Below are 16,022 nucleotides of genomic sequence, written 5' to 3'. Positions count from 1 at the left end.
TTATAGAAAGTTTTTCCTACCATTCTCTTTCACGAATATGGGGATGAAAAGTCAAATAGTTTTTTTTCTTCGATCTTTAGCATTGATCGTCAAATTGACTTAGATTCAAATAATTTGAAAATCATTAGTTGAATTTAAAATAAAAATTAACAGCAACTTAAATAAAAACTTTCAAATAGTTCAGTAAATTAAATAAAAACTTTTTAATATTTCAGTAAATTAAATGAAGCTTAGGGATTACTTTGTGAATTTTTGAAGTTGAGTGGTCAAAATATAAATTTACTAATAGTTTAATGAATTTGGTTGTAATTTACCTTTTTTTATTTGATTGCAAAAACGAAACTTTTTTCAATTGTGAAATTGTGCTGGCTCTTACCTCTCCAGTCACTGTGTTTGTGTTCTCAATATATCGACGGCCTGCTGCAGTGAATAATTATCTTGAGCTTTTGCCTCTACCTAGAGACTCATCTATCAGCTTCGCCATTAATTTTCTTTTTCTTTTTGGTGGTAAGCTTTTCTTTCTTTCTCTTTTTTTTCTATAAGTTCTGTTAATCTGTAATTATTATTATTATTATTTGCTAAAATATCTTGATAATTCTTGTCGAATCTCGTTATACATCTCTTCCTTTTATCGTTTCTTGATTTAAATCGTATAATTAATTCACGAATTAAAAAAAAAAGCATCTCCAAGTTTCGTTATTTTGCTACTATAGATTTTTGCTACTCGAGAAGAACCCTAGATTATTGGCTATGAATTTTTAGAAGAACAGTTTTATGTTCTTTTTTCATTTATTTTAGGTAAGTAAATGCAACAGACGATCCTAATGCTTAGTATGGAAGTTTGAATCTGGAAATTTGTATTTTTATTTTATTTGCTATGTAAATTGTGAGGATGAAATGCATACATTATGCATAATTAAGTAAAATTCACAAATTAAGCCATTTCAATTCACTAGTAATTAGTTATATAAGAAATCCATCTTTTGAATTTGAAAAATAATCATGAATATATTACATTTACATTTGTTTTATTACACAATTTATAGTATTTTTAAATTCAAATGCATGTTTCGAAATCTGAATTCCTTAACGCAACCTAATGGAATTTAAATTTTTTTGATGAAATGGGTTTTATTAGCTGAAACTGAAAGAGTGAAGTAGAGGGAAACAAAGATGAGAAGAAGCAGGAAAGATGGTGATAGTGTAGATGAGGAACGAGACTCAAGACGGCGGAGGATTGTGGATTCTCCTTCTTCACCTGCTGAAGAACCGCTTGTGCCTTACAATGATGATGAAGATGATGAAAGGAGGGTATTGGATCACAGTGGTGGGGCAGAAGAAGTTGGCCGAAGGGTTGAAACTGAAGAAGAAGATGATGATGATGACGATGATCCATATGGGAGAGGATCAATTTTAGACAAATCAAATCGCCAGGTTGAAGTACGAAGAGACTGCCCTTACCTTGATACTGTTAACCGCCAGGTAAATGACTTTAAATGTTGATATTTGAGTGGGTATTGAAATTGTCAATTACTTGGTTTTATTTTTCTTTTAAGATCTTTTAAAATGATTATTCTGTTCTGTTCTATAGGTGCTAGATTTTGATTTTGAGAGGTTTTGTTCGGTCTCTTTGTCAAATTTGAATGTGTATGCATGTCTGGTATGTGGGAAGTATTACCAAGGAAGAGGGAAGAAGTCCCATGCTTATACTCATAGTCTCGAAGCAGGACATCATGTCTATATCAATCTTCGAACCGAGAAGGTGTATTGTCTCCCTGATGGATATGAAATTAATGACCCGTCATTAGATGATATACGATATGTTCTAAACCCAAGGTTTGCTCATATCTCATTGCTTCTACTTGCTTCTCCCCTTTTTCCCTTTATTCTTATCCTCCCTTCAGTTTACTTTGTCCCTGCATATGCATGCATATGTGCAACTGTATCATATCATTCTCTGAACATCTAGCTTGGGTGAAGTTTGTGCCGTAATTTACTATGGGTTATCTAGCTTGCACGAGGTTCATGTTTTCTTTAGAGCTTTTAGCTAGCAACTTGAAAGGATTTTTTAGCTACATTACTCTTTGGTGGTTGATATTTGCATAGGTTTCCTTTCAATTTTAAAGTTTCCTTTGGTGATAAGAGGTCTTTACTTTTGAGGACTTACAGTTTTTTCTTGGGCTCCATATTTGCAGGTTTTCCAGAGAACAAGTTGAACAACTTGACAAGAACAAGCAATGGTCTAGAGCACTTGACGGTTCAGATTACCTTCCAGGAATGGTAATCATCTTTGTTCTCAAATCAAGGGCACATAGTTAAGTAAGTCTTTAATTTTTTTTCCTTCTTTTGTATTGATATGATCTCATTATTTGTGCATATCTTCAGGTGGGATTGAATAATATTCAAAAAACTGATTTTGTCAATGTCACCATTCAATCTTTAATGAGAGTTACTCCCTTGAGGAACTTTTTCCTCATCCCTGAAAATTACCAGCACTGTAGATCTCAGCTTGTTCATCGATTTGGGGAGCTCACACGAAAGATTTGGCATGCTCGAAACTTTAAAGGACAGGTTGAATCATACTTATAATCATATTGTTGCATGATTATTGTTTTGAAACACATTGATTCATGGTATTTCAAATTACTTGTGTAAACAGGTGAGCCCTCACGAGTTTCTACAAGCCGTTATGAAAGCCAGTAAAAAACGGTTTCGAATAGGTGTGCAGTCTGAGCCGGTAGAGTTTATGTCATGGCTTCTTAATACACTGCATGCAGATCTTAGAACTTCAAAGAAAAGTAGCAGTATCATCCATAAGTGCTTTCAGGTTCTAATTAGAACCTTACTGTCATTCTTTTGTGTTTTTATATCTTGTTTTAAGTTAGTTTATTGTCATTACTGCTTATTTTACACTCCGGTATTATTAGGGGGAACTGGAGGTTGTAAAAGAGACGCAGAACAAAGCTATTAGTGAGAAAAAAGAAGGTGGTGGGGAACACAATGGAGCTCTGAAGATTATGGATGGTGCAACTGAGAATAATAACATTGGTACCGAAACTTACAGAATGCCTTTTCTGATGCTTGGATTGGATTTACCAGAACCACCTCTTTTCAAAGATGTGATGGAGAAAAATATAATACCTCAGGTATTTTATATAAACTCCTTTTTTTGGGTTCATGCATGGAATCTTTTAAGTTTAGATGACAATGAATTAGGGGGGAGCAATGAATGGCAAGGGAAGTTATGGATGCCTTTGATATCGATAGTGGTCTTTAAGTATTTTGTGTTTGTTCTGTTGATCAGACAGAATGAAGGAAAATGCTGTTGTGAAATAAACTTGGAGTGGAAAACCAACTAAGGAATTTATGATTTCTGATTGCTTTTAGTGTATCGAGGTTAATTTTATTTCTGAATTTTCTTTAGGTTCCTTTGTTCAATATATTGAAGAAGTTTGATGGTGAGACTGTAACGACGACTGTTCGTCCTCCAGCGAGGATGAGATACCGTGTCATCAGATTGCCACAGTACTTGATAGTTCACATGCGCCGCTTTACTAAGAATAATTTCTTCAGAGAAAAGAATCCAACATTGAGTTAGTTTTATCATTTATGTTATTGGATATTTGTTTTATCGATCTCCGGAATGTGATCACTACATCTCACAAGACCTACTGCTGTTCTTGTCACTTTATACGGAATATTTCTCTTTTGCAGTTAACTTTCCTGTGAAAAACCTAGAGTTGAAGGACTACATTCCTCTGCCAGCACCGACCAAAGAGAATGAAAAGTTGCGGTCCAAGTATGATCTGATTGCTAATATCGTTCATGATGGTAAGCCTGATGAGGGGTTCTACAGGGTCTTCGTACAGCGGAAATCAGAAGAACTATGGTAATTTTCTAAATAATTAGCATTTATGTGAGTGAAACGCTACAAAATAATGAATAATACATCTGAATTTATGTACTGCAGGTATGAAATGCAGGATCTGCATGTTTCTGAAACACTTCCTCAGATGGTTGCATTGTCTGAAGCTTACATGCAGATATACGAACAGCAACAGTAGTTTACAAAATTCTATCAACTGATACTATTGGCATGCGGTTACTTGCTGTTGGTTCTTCGAGGTTAGTTCTTGCAAATTTTTGATGTGGTTTAGGTGAAGACAGAAAAAAAAAAAAGCTTATAAAGTGTCTGATTTGCTGTTATGAAGCTGGTTGTCTATCTTCAACAATTTAATTCTTAGTATAATTTTTGCTATTCTGAAGATTCATGCTTATAAAGTACTACGAACATAAAACTAAATACAATACAATAACCTTTTAAAGGATTACATTTTAACCAGTTCAAATCCTGAATTTTAACCTCTTATTCGTTTTATTTCTTTCTATTTTTACAACTTTTGTGCATATATAGATCTTGAAGGGCCAGGTATAATTGTGTGTGTGTGTGTGTGTGTGTGTGTGTTTGTGTGCTTTTATTTGCTTCATCACTCTAAGCCATTAGCCATCGGTGGTCGGACTGTCAGGCCTCCGCTGGTCATATAGTGGTTCGGACCGTCTGCCCAAGGATAAGAACCTGTTGCCATCCAGTGGCAAATCAACTATTAGCTCTTTCCGACTAAAAATAACAAATGTAAAAAAGGGATTGTTTGGAGTAGCTAGATCTGACCTGTTTGATGGAGAATCCGTGTTGCAAAAAACTGTGTTTGAGGAGCCTCTGCTTTCCTAGAAGTATCCCATAATTCTCTTGATCTTCCATTAAAAGGGAAAGTTAAAGCAATAACAACACAAAAAACCCATACCAATACACATCTCTTTAAGCCCATTTTTGCTTTATTTGTTAGGGAAACACTCAAAAGGTAGAGTCCTTTATATAGTCATCAGCAGCAGCAGAAGTTGGGTAAAAGTACCATGGAGGCTCTTATATTAGTAGCCGGATGGTATTTTGTCCTCTCTACTAAAAAAAATAGATAAAGTAGTCCTTATACGTTAGATTAAAGAGCAAATTAATTCTCTTGTTAAAAATTTCACTGTTAAAATTAAACATTGTATGTCAAAATGAGGTACACGGGGTGTGAATTGTCTGGTTATTCTATCAGACAAGGTAATTTTTAACCTTTAGAAATGAATGAAATTTTTAATAGAAAAGACCAGTACAAGGATTAATTTGCTCATTTTTCGAGTGAAGGGAATAAATTGTACTTCTAAAACATGGATATCTAGTATTTTTACCGAAGAAGCTGCCATTGATTTGTGCCAAAATATCTGTGATTTGACTACTTTGGTTCCTTAGCTGTATTTTCTACCCATTGATGGACATCTTTGGTTTATCGAGACCGCAATGCAATTAACCAATCACAATGGCATTTAGTATATACATTTTGTAAGTTTACAATGAATGTATATACAAGGTTTGAAAATACTTCGACCCAATTGTATGAAAACAGAAACTGAAAATGTTCCCCCACCTTATTTGACAAGTTACATGGAATGGAAACTTTCTTTGTTTGAACCCAAAATTTGGGACGGTTTGAATTTTAGTATAGGTGAGTTTGTCTGGTTATATTTTATTTTTTCATTTGTTGATGTTTTATATTGATTTTATTTTATAATTTTTCGGACATTTATTTATAAAATAATTGAATTGTATTTGTAAACTTAAAAAACGTAGTGGAAGGGGGTTTGGGTCAGGTTTAAGCATGGTATTAATATATTTAATGCTTATCCAAGCTCAGTCTTGCTCGAAATGTGGTCGTAAAATTTTACTCAAACTTGTACAAATATATTTGTACAAGATTAACTCAAAATCATTTTAGGTTCGTCTATATTATTTTTTAAATTTTTTAAAAATATATTATATTATTTTAATAATTTAATATTTAATAAATTTATATATTTTTTATTTATTGAATTTTTTATATAGTCTTTTTAACATTATTTTAATGTTTACATTAGAATAGTATTTTATATTTAGTATAAGATTATTTTTAAATGTGTTTTAAATTATATAATATATATAAAAGTAACATAATGTCAAGTATTATAAACTTAAAAACCGATTAGGTTTGAGCATTAAATGTTTAAGCCTGAACTTAATTCATATTTTAAATGGGTTTAACTTTTCAGCTTAAAATATTTCAAACTTTAGACGGGCCTTCGAGTCTGGATGGATAATTCGATTCATGAATATATCTTAAATGGGCAAAAAGATTTGATCTACTCTAAAACTCAAATTTATATTTGTAATTTTTGTAAAATCTGCATAAGTCACAAATTTAGTTTAAAATCAAAATTTATTTATTTTCTGCCTTAAATTCGAGTTTTATTATTCGAATTTGAATATGTATTGATTAAATTATTTATTAGATATTCAAATTCGATAAATGTTTAATCTAAATTAAGTTTAATTTGATCCAAACAAGTTGAATTTAAAATGACTTAAATTCAAATATAAAACGAGTTAAATTTAAAGAGGTTATAATTGAAACGATCTAAACTTATAATGATCTGATTTGAAATTTTATGCTCAAAACAATCAAAATCTAAAACAACTCAAAAATTTATCTAATCGAAATTGATTAAAAAATTACATATAATATAAATAAACACTATTCAAACCCGAAATTGATTAAGTGTTGCGTTTAGCTTATTTTTTATTTTACATTACAGTATCACTATAATATCTAATTTTATTGACATTACAATTTTTATACTAACAATAGGTAAACCGTCGACCACTTAAATTTACCCTTAACCTTAAACATGAAATTATTTATTATTTACACTAATGAACTGCTAAATCCATCAAATTGTTTTATTAAAAGATAAGAGTTGAACCTCGAGAAAGAAAAAATGATAATGAGCTGGTTGTGCAAACCAAGACATGGCTGCAAGAACATTTAACGACTTCATTGAATGAAAGCATGCAGGGCAAGGCGGCAAGCAAACCCCCCATCCCAATCCATCCTAAAAATAAAACACACTTTGTAATTCTATGTACCACATGATTTTCATCAAACGGCTGTTAAAGCCATTGCTGCAAATATATGCTCTCTATAAGAACACCTGGAAATAGGCAAAGAGACAGATAAAGGGAAGAATGAAGATGAAGAAGATGCATAATTTAGCTTTGGGTATGGCGGTTCTGGTGATATTATTGTCGTGGATGGCTTTTCCAGCTCTAGCTTGTTCCTATAATGGCGGCGGTAATAATAATAAAGGGTGTAAAGACTGCCTTTCCGAGCAAATGAAATACGGTTGTCCACGGTGTGTGCCGCTTCTACGGTGCATGGCACGGTGCTTGTGGGGCGGAAGTTCCAGGTCTAAATGTATGAAGCGGTGTGATTGCGACGGTGGGAAGCCGACACTTTCCGATTGTAAGAAATGCATGTCACGGTGCAAATGTAGTTGTCTTGCTTGAATCCACTCTTTTCATGCAAAACTACGTTTGTATTTGTCGTTTTTATTTCTATTCTAAACTCTTCTTTTTTTGCTTTCAACTGTTGTCTTGCTTCAAGCTTAATTAATATTGGAATCGAAATTACATCATATTTGGTACATTTTAATCTATCTCTGATATTCTTTACGAATTCAACCGTTTTAATTTTAGCTCGATTGACATTTATGTTGTCCTTATCTTAAGAGGATATGAATAAAACGCATTATTATAATATTTAAATAGTTTTAAATATCATAAATTTGTAAAATTAAATATTTATTTTTTAATCTTTTATTCGTATGTGCTAATCAAATTATCATTTAGAGTTAATTAATTAATATTGTAAAATTAAGTGACGTTGGATGTAATTTATAGAACTTTTATTTATAGAGTATAATAATACAGAAAAGCTTAGAGTAAAATACATATTTTATACAATACAATAGAGAAGTAGAAAAAAAACAAAGTAAATAGAATTTGATTCACTCCCGTAGAAACCTCTGTAAGCATCTAAACCCTAAATACTCGGCGCAAAACCTCTCCATTTCCGCCCCACCTCTCTCTTTACACACTTCCTCCTCCATCATTTCCACCACTTCATCCCAATCCTTCATCGTAAATATCCCACGCGGCTGTCCACACCACCACTCTCCGTCGTCCTCCATTTTCGTTTCCGATATCCCATCTACTATCTCTTGCAACCCCACGATCCTACGGCTCACTTTCCTCCTCCCTTCCCTTACCGTCGGATTCAAACCTGGCACCGAATCCAATTTCAGTAAAAGACCCATCAACGTTTCGTTTATCCTCAGCTTCTCTTTTTCATCGTTCCTGATAGCGTCCACTGTTTCTTGCCGTTGGATCAAGTGTTGCAGATGGTCGGCGGAGGAATTCACGTCTGAGATCTGTTTGTACAGGTCGCGGATGACATGGGCTCGGTAAACTGATTGGATCTTGGTTGCGGCTGCGACGGAGGCGGCGTCGGGGAGGTGGACGGTGATTGGGACTGGGGTTTCGACTGGGATTTCTTTGGGTTGTTGAGGTGAGTTTGAGTGGTCGCTGTTGAAAGTGAAGACTAGTGTGGAGGTTGAAGACGATGAGTAGCTGAATTGGGGAGAGGATTTCATGGTTTTTCTTTTGGGGGGAGATTATTAATAATTTTGATGGGGAGTAAGCGACGGTGAAGATTGTCGGCAACGAGTTTATAAATTGTGGGGGACTGTTGAGTTAAATTTACCCTCTCTTGTTTTATGGCTTTGAATGGTTTCAGCGCCTAATATGCAAATGGGTGGCGTTAGTAAACAGCACCGCCTTTTTTTTAACTAAGGGACCTTCCTTACTCTGCTTTTTTCACGATTGGACCCTGCTTTGTATTTATTTTAGTGGAATTATGTTTTGGTCCATTTTTATGTTTAAATTTGAAAGTTGATCCTTTTATTTTAATTTGATGTAATTTGTTTTTAATTTTAATAATGATATTGGTATATTTATATCGGTTACATTTGGATTATTATATTGGGTTTCAATCATCAGATTGATATTTAACGAAACAAGTATAGCTTAATGAATATTTGATACGTGCTCTAGTAAAAAAGATAGATCGAGTTTATTTATTTGAAACAAAAACGTTCGTATAGCCTAATGAATACTTGACACGTGTTATGGTACAAACATATGTCAGTGGAAAGTGATTATTATTACACATTGGACAATTCCAGGTTTCAACAGACATTGAGGGGTTTACAAACAACTAAACATTCTAAACAATAGGTGTACAACACGAAAGACCACCAATTCAGTTCTGAGAATTTCTACTGAAGACCAACAATGGCAACAGCAAACTACTCGGCTCTTTTTTTTTATCTCTGAAAAAAACAGTGCCCTCAATCTCGTGGCGGAACAACCTTACCGGTGCAGGTTCCAAAACCGACGTTGTAACCATCACCCTGTTTCATGCCATTTCAACTCAAATGTCATTACTTTTCATTTCAGGGTTGAGTTCAGGTTGGACAAATTCAGGTTATCTTTTTATGATTAAACGAATTGATTCGGTTTTTCAAGATCGGATCAGAATTGACAGGTCTAGGTATGAAGGTATAATATTCTAAAATTCCTTCAAATATAGACTCAGCCTATCAAGTAATTGCATATGATGGGTGATACACGAGTTACTAGAATATATTTGCAACTAGTGAAGCTGAGAGAAGTACCTTGCAGCAGCCAGTGAAGATTACTTCATCCCCATCTTCTAAGAACTTTCGGGTTGTCCCGTTTAACAACAATGATTTCTGTCCATTCCATGTTAGTTCCAGCAAACACCCAAGAGAATCTGGCTCCTGCTCGAAACACAGAGGCTGAACTTTGAGCAAACGTTGCCACATAATTTACAGTTATTGTTCGAAATATTGAAGATTTGAAAATAGATGCAGCAATGACCCATTGACTATCATAATGTAACTCACATATGTCAATACTGAATTCATACAATTAGTAGCATAGCCATTCCCACTGCGATGAAAAACCAACTAAAAATGCCGAAATTTTAATCAATGTGTTTCTTGAACTTCTTACTTTGCTTTAATATTAGTCACCTATATATCGTTAAAAGTATTGGCTTAAATGAGTGTCTAAGGTAAGCACATATGATATCTTGGCTGTCATGTTCAGTACGGATCAAAGGTACACTGAATACAAGAGGCAAATGGACAAAGAGTAGTGGATGAAGTTGGACAAATATCTAATGCATATACGATTACATGATTACTCAGTATGTGGATTGGCATATATATACAACGGAAAAAGTAAAACGTGAAGAGTAGGTAAGAAACATACAGGCCCACTAATGGTCCCAGTTCCAAGCAGATCACCAGGCCTCAGGTTGCAACCGTTGATTGTATGGTGTGCTAGCTGTTGAGTCAATGTCCAATATCTGTTACAAAGGTTGTACAAATTTCAGTAAATGATTCTTTTTGGCCAAGTATTCAGTACACTTTTGAAAATGAGCAAATTAGCATATGTTAAAAAAAGTATAGATAGATATGCAACATCTTCAGTTCAAGCAATATCGATTTTCTTCGGTTCATTAAGGGAAAAATACGACTCTCATCCGAAGACACTTTCAAATTAATAAGAGCACTAGTGACTTCGAACTCCTTACAGGTTCTTGAGATTACTTCTTGTAACCACACTTGAATCCTTTTGTCCAGAAGGTTTAATTTGAACCTAGAAGCAAGAAAAGGTTGCCACAAGAATTTTATAAAATTTAAGCATTTGTAATTCGGTAAAAGTACATGGAAGCTCTTATACTAGGAGTTGGATTGCATTTTGCTCCCTTCACTAAAAAAATTGGAAAATTAGTGATTGTATATTAGATCAAAGAGCAAACTGGTCCTTCCGTTAAAAATTTCATCCATTTCTACAAATAAAAACTAGTCCTTGTATGCCAACATGAGGTACACGTGGCACGCCACATGTAACTATTTGATTATTCCATTAGCCAAGCGGACTTTTAACAGTAGAAATGGATGAAACATTTAACAGAAGGACTGGTTTGCTTTTTTATCTAAGGTGCAATAACTAATTTGCCCTTTTTTTGATGAAATGGAGCAAAATTCAATCTGACTCCTAGTATAGGGGCATCCATGGTACTTTCACTTTGTAATTCAAGAACAAGAAACTAGGGAAAAGAAGTGTGTTAGAGTATAATATGGAAGAATAAGATGAATAGTGAAGTATTGAAAGTCAAATGGGATATATATCTGTTAAGCTGCTAGATGCTACCTCCAATGCAATATCATAATTTTTGGATATCTTCTCAGCCAAATATGGCAGTGGAGGGGGATCCTGCAATGATAATAGGCCTCTTCAGCTAGTTGTATTAAGAATAGTGGCCATTAAAGAGAATAGGGGGAAAACAGCTCAAATTGCTTTAAGATTTAAGATACCTGCTTAGGAGCATCACATGCGAAAGGCTGTAGAGCATCTAGGGTCACAATCCAAGGTGATATTGTAGTACCTAAAAGATGAAAGGGGGGGGGGGGAATGTAAATTCCAACTATAACAACCTATGGAGAATCAAAGTCATCCTATGTTACTTAAGGCTAAAGTGTGAGTGTCGGATATGAGTATGTGTCTAACACGAGTATGTTGAACTGTTTCTATGTTTCTCCGTGTATTTGGAGGGCCTTTTAGGGTCCCTATTCCTACATCCACATATATGTCAGACACGGGTGACATACACTAGTACTTACCAAAACTCTTTCCAAGAAAGGGTCCAAGAGGAACATATTCCCATGCCTGAATATCTCGAGCTGCCAAAACCGAGTTTCTTTTAAATAAGCTATTGAAATTTTGTTGGAAAGAAATGAGGATGATGAAGTGAAGCAACTAAACATAATCATACCGCTCCAATCGTTCATCAAGACAACACCAAAGATATGATCTGCAGCCTCATTAACATCTATAGTTTTTCCTAATTCATTTCCTGGACCAACTATAGTAGCCTGCCAGATTGGTAAGAGACCATATAAGAGAATAACTCATGGTGAGCGTGCAATAAGAGAATAACATGATGACAATAAAATGAAAGGCTGACCATTTCAAGTTCAAAATCTAGCTTCAATGAAGGACCAAAATATGGTGTAGAGTTACCAGTTGGATGCCCTTGACCCCTAGAACAATGAACTAAGGCCATTACAACAGCTATGCTAGTATCTCAATCACTAATTAAAAGAAATGAGTCTGAACATTTTGACTGAAATTATATATGAAGTTCCATATACTTGCAAAAAGTTTTAGCTTAAAATATAAGGAATAAGTGGTAAAAGTACCATGGAGGCTCCTGTATTAAGAATCAGATTACATTTTGCCCCCTTTACTAAAAAAATGATCAAATTAGTCCTTGTACATTAGATAAAAGAGCAAATTAGTCCTTTTGTTAAAAATTTCATCCATTTTTGCTGTTAAAATTTGACTTGACTGATAGAATAACCAGTCAATTACACGTGACGTGCCACGTATACCTCATTTAGACATACATGGATTAGTTTTTAACACTAGAAATGGATGGAATTTTTAACAAGAGGACTAGTTTGCTCTTTGCTCTTTGCTCTAACGTATAGGGACTAATTTGCTTATTTTTTAGTAGAGGGGACAAAATGCAATCTGATTTCTAGTACAATGGCCTCCATGATACTTTAACCGGAATAAGTCATATGAACTTCTAACCTTGGTCTAATAATATCAGTTCCAGAGATGACAACTGAAGATGCTCGTCCATGATATGCAATAGGAAGACGGAACCTGGATAGGGTAGAATAGCCATGCTTATGAGTTTCGAAAATAAGGAAAATAAGCCATCACTCTTTCATTTGTTAAAACTTTCAAAAGTAAGATTTACCAGTTAGGTGAAATGGGGTTTTTAGGTCCAATAAATATGGTTCCACAGTTCTTAGCATGATGCATTGATGAAAAGAAGTCTGTGTAATCTCCAATTTCCATAGGAAGAACCATTTCCACTTCGCTCTAAAGATTTCACAACAAAATCGTAAAACAGAACAACTTCACACTGATAACATACTGAAACACACTAGATATTCTTACCATTGGCACCAGTGCTTTCTGCCTCAACTCCATATTATCACGCAAAGCTGGTTCTGTAGCTGCACAGATCCATAAAAATGGTCAAAATTTCCCCCTTCCAAATATCAAAAATGAATCTTAATCTTCATTTCAACCGAAAACTACATTAAGCTAAAAACCATACTATTGCAACTTCAATAATACTTGGTACTAATAACGTTCATGCTCTCAGCAAAATCGAGTATCTTACTCGGACTCGGGTATGAGTATTGAATACAGATATATGAGTGTCTTATTCATGCTATCAGCAAAATCAAGTATCATATTCAGACTCAGTACGAGTATTGAATACAGGTATGAGCATCTTATTCATTCTATCAGCAAAATCATCTTATTCAGACTCGGGTATGAGTATTGAATACTTGGTAATAATATTATTCATGTTATCAGCAAAACCGAAGTAACTTATTCTGTCTCAGGCATGAGCATTAGATACAAGTATGTGCAGGGGCTGGCAGGGGCCTTGCCCCAAATGAAAATTTTCTGTTCAGCCCCTTTAGAAGTAATAAAGTTACAAGTTAATCCATGGTAAAATCTCACTTTGCCCCCCCCCCCAAAAAAATATGAAAAAAAAAATCTGTTTAGTCCCTTAAAAAATGATAGAAATATAAATTAATATTTCGTACCCATGTTTGAATATAAGTTCAACATAAAGAATCCGAGTAATACAATCATGAAGACATACATGACAATAGCTTTTGAAGAGTATCACGTGCTTCTTTCCAAGCAGGTCGTCCCATAGCTAGAAATTTGTTCAAAGTAGGCTGGCACAAAAACCAATCAATTGCAATCAATTAATTTAAGCTTTATAAAACTCCCAGCTTAAGAATTCTTAAGAAACTAAGAGACAGAAATGGAAAACCTGAAGGAAGCAATCGGAACCGGCGAGTAAAGGGCTGTTGAACAGACCGGATTTAGCGATCTCGGAGAGGTCCAAAACGTAGTCACCAATTGCGACGCCGAGACGGGGGAGTGTAGTAGAATGGGTTTTGAATGCTCCGTAAGGAAGGTTTTGGATGGGGAAATGGGAGTCGGGATGGACATGGATGAAGGATTTCAAAGCCATTTTCGCACAGAAATGGGGGGCTAAGGTGAAGGGTGAAGCAAGCTGTGGTGGAGTAAGTAGAGAGGTGAGAGTGAGTTAGTTTCAATGAATGTGGGTATTTATAATGGACCTCACATGTGAGGTAGTTGCCGATGCCATCATCATTTTCAACGAAGGAGGAGGACAAGCACGACGCTACCAACTTTTCAATTCAGTCTTTTTACTTCACTGTAAATTTTGTAATTCTTTGGTAGGTAGAATATTTGGTAAATTACACTAGTAGTCCCCCAATTATTAATAATTTTTTTGTCACCTAATTATTCAATTTTATTTTTTTTGTCACCAAGCTAACTATTAGAACTTTTTAAATTGACATAATTATAGTTTTAACCCTCAATATTTATACATTTTTTCAATTTAGTCTTGATTCTAAAAAAATCAAACCTTCAATATTTATACATTGTGTAACTTGTTCTCTTTTGTAGTTATGCTTTTCTTTATGACACTTTTATCAAAAAAGCTAAAAAAATTAAATTTATCAACTAAATTTGATTAAAAATATACAAAAATAGAAATATTGATGTTGTAGGCCAATTTTAGCCCATTTACATCAAAACCCAATTTAGCCTTACCTAACCCACCAAAATTAAACCCAAAACTCAAAATCTTAACTACCCAAAGCCCAATTTTCATCAAAACCCCAATGGCCCAAACCCTAAGCCCAAATCAAAATAAAAAAAACCTAGCCCACAACTTAAATTTTTCTCAACTAGCCATACCTTTTCCACCACCAACTCCACTAGCCACACCTTTTCCACCACCAACTCCACTAGCCACTCCTTTTCCACCACCAACTCTACTAGCCACACCTTCTCCACCACCAAATCCACTAGCCACACTTGCTCCATTACCTACTCCACTAACCACACTTGCTCCACCACCACTTGTACCTACAAATGAAGATATAAACAATAAAAAAATATTTTGTAAATGGCTATATAAGCCTTCTCATATTTTGTGCCGGGGGGATTTTTTTTTTGAGAGTTTTTGGGAGAGAAAGTTACTGTAAAGGATTTTTGGAGAGGTTTCTTTTTAAAGTAATCAAGGAGAAGAGTTATTGTGAAGGCTAGTTTTTGGAGAAGCTAAGTTTTTTGGAGATTAATCAAAGATCAAAACAAAAGAGGTTTCTTTGTCTATTCTCATTTTAAGTTCTTTGTTTACTTATTGTTTTCCTTTCAATCTTATTTTGTTTCTTTTATACGAAAGTAAAAAATAAAAGGAAGAAGCTTATCCATTTTTACCGAAAAAGTTTTTTGAGGTCCGGCTGCCGTGTACGGTGGCGTCGGCGGCGGTCCGGCGACCGGACGATGGCCGGCCTTGTGGCCGAAAATCACCCACCCTCTCCCTCTCTCTTTTTTTGTTATTATTATATTTCTTAATATTATACTATATATATTCTTTTAATATATTAGGTATATTTAAATTCTATATTACGTATATATATATTTTATACTATTTTATTTATATATCTTTAATATTATATTATTTATATATATATTTTTCTACATGTTATCTTATGTATATATCTTAACTATATTATGTATATATTTTTAACACTATATTATGTACATATTTTTAATATTATCACGTATTTATTTTTTATATATGTACATATTGATGTAGTATTATTAATAGTATTTTTTTTAAACATCGTTATTATTTCTAATATATATTATGTACATCTTTTTTATTTCTATTTTATTTTTTATTTTTCAATATTAATTATTATTATTCTAATATTTTGATATTTTAATATCTTATATTTTATATATTTTATTATTCACATCATTGTTCGCATTTTTTGACAAAATATTCTTGGATTTTTTTTACTATCATTTT

General features: G+C 33.9%; 3 protein-coding genes and 1 long non-coding RNA gene across 4 annotated transcripts; 1 reads left to right on the top strand and 3 right to left on the bottom strand.

The window, feature by feature from the left end:
* The first annotated feature begins 310 nt into the window (after positions 1-310).
* Positions 311-4,339, top strand: LOC107960167 (U4/U6.U5 tri-snRNP-associated protein 2). Its single transcript, XM_016896449.2, has 10 exons — positions 311-507; positions 1,139-1,482; positions 1,592-1,836; positions 2,196-2,280; positions 2,386-2,571; positions 2,660-2,827; positions 2,928-3,146; positions 3,425-3,593; positions 3,715-3,889; positions 3,971-4,339. Exons 2-10 carry the CDS (start codon positions 1,174-1,176, stop codon positions 4,062-4,064), a joined length of 1,650 nt encoding a protein of 549 aa, XP_016751938.2. The 5' UTR covers positions 311-507; positions 1,139-1,173; the 3' UTR covers positions 4,065-4,339.
* LOC107960168 (uncharacterized) lies at positions 4,256-5,142 on the bottom strand. Its single transcript, XR_001701108.2, has 2 exons — positions 4,670-5,142; positions 4,256-4,576 (listed from the first exon to the last, which is right to left on the bottom strand). It is a non-coding gene; the product is annotated as an uncharacterized lncRNA (long non-coding RNA).
* Positions 5,143-7,796: 2,654 nt separating this feature from the next.
* On the bottom strand, positions 7,797-8,980 carry LOC107960170 (BAG family molecular chaperone regulator 5, mitochondrial). The gene has a single exon (XM_016896451.2). It carries the CDS (start codon positions 8,563-8,565, stop codon positions 7,921-7,923), a length of 645 nt encoding a protein of 214 aa, XP_016751940.1. The 5' UTR covers positions 8,566-8,980; the 3' UTR covers positions 7,797-7,920.
* Positions 8,981-9,022: 42 nt separating this feature from the next.
* LOC107960169 (fumarylacetoacetase) lies at positions 9,023-14,329 on the bottom strand. The gene is made up of 14 exons (XM_016896450.2): positions 13,941-14,329; positions 13,764-13,842; positions 13,040-13,098; positions 12,837-12,961; positions 12,665-12,739; positions 12,033-12,108; positions 11,841-11,940; positions 11,689-11,748; positions 11,383-11,453; positions 11,219-11,281; positions 10,596-10,660; positions 10,271-10,367; positions 9,649-9,774; positions 9,023-9,384 (listed from the first exon to the last, which is right to left on the bottom strand). Exons 1-14 carry the CDS (start codon positions 14,142-14,144, stop codon positions 9,322-9,324), a joined length of 1,263 nt encoding a protein of 420 aa, XP_016751939.1. The 5' UTR covers positions 14,145-14,329; the 3' UTR covers positions 9,023-9,321.
* Positions 14,330-16,022: the final 1,693 nt, after the last annotated feature.

This window comes from Gossypium hirsutum, chromosome A06, assembly GCF_007990345.1.
Source record: "Gossypium hirsutum isolate 1008001.06 chromosome A06, Gossypium_hirsutum_v2.1, whole genome shotgun sequence".
Taxonomy (NCBI): Eukaryota; Viridiplantae; Streptophyta; class Magnoliopsida; order Malvales; family Malvaceae; genus Gossypium; species Gossypium hirsutum.
Note: the sequence above shows the minus strand (reverse complement) of the source record. Positions and strands in the feature narration are given on the sequence as shown.

Coding starts and splice junctions, on each gene's coding strand:
- LOC107960167 (XM_016896449.2), top strand. CDS start 1,174: ATGAGAAGAAGCAGGAAAGATGGTGATAGTGTAGATGAGGAACGAGAC. Junction 2,572..2,659: donor CTCGAAACTTTAAAGGACAG/GTTGAATCATAC, acceptor TTGTGTAAACAG/GTGAGCCCTCACGAGTTTCT. Junction 3,147..3,424: donor AGAAAAATATAATACCTCAG/GTATTTTATATA, acceptor AATTTTCTTTAG/GTTCCTTTGTTCAATATATT.
- LOC107960170 (XM_016896451.2), bottom strand. CDS start 8,565: ATGAAATCCTCTCCCCAATTCAGCTACTCATCGTCTTCAACCTCCACA.
- LOC107960169 (XM_016896450.2), bottom strand. CDS start 14,144: ATGGCTTTGAAATCCTTCATCCATGTCCATCCCGACTCCCATTTCCCC. Junction 13,843..13,940: donor GTTCCGATTGCTTCCTTCAG/GTTTTCCATTTC, acceptor TTTTTGTGCCAG/CCTACTTTGAACAAATTTCT. Junction 12,740..12,836: donor AACCCCATTTCACCTAACTG/GTAAATCTTACT, acceptor TACCCTATCCAG/GTTCCGTCTTCCTATTGCAT.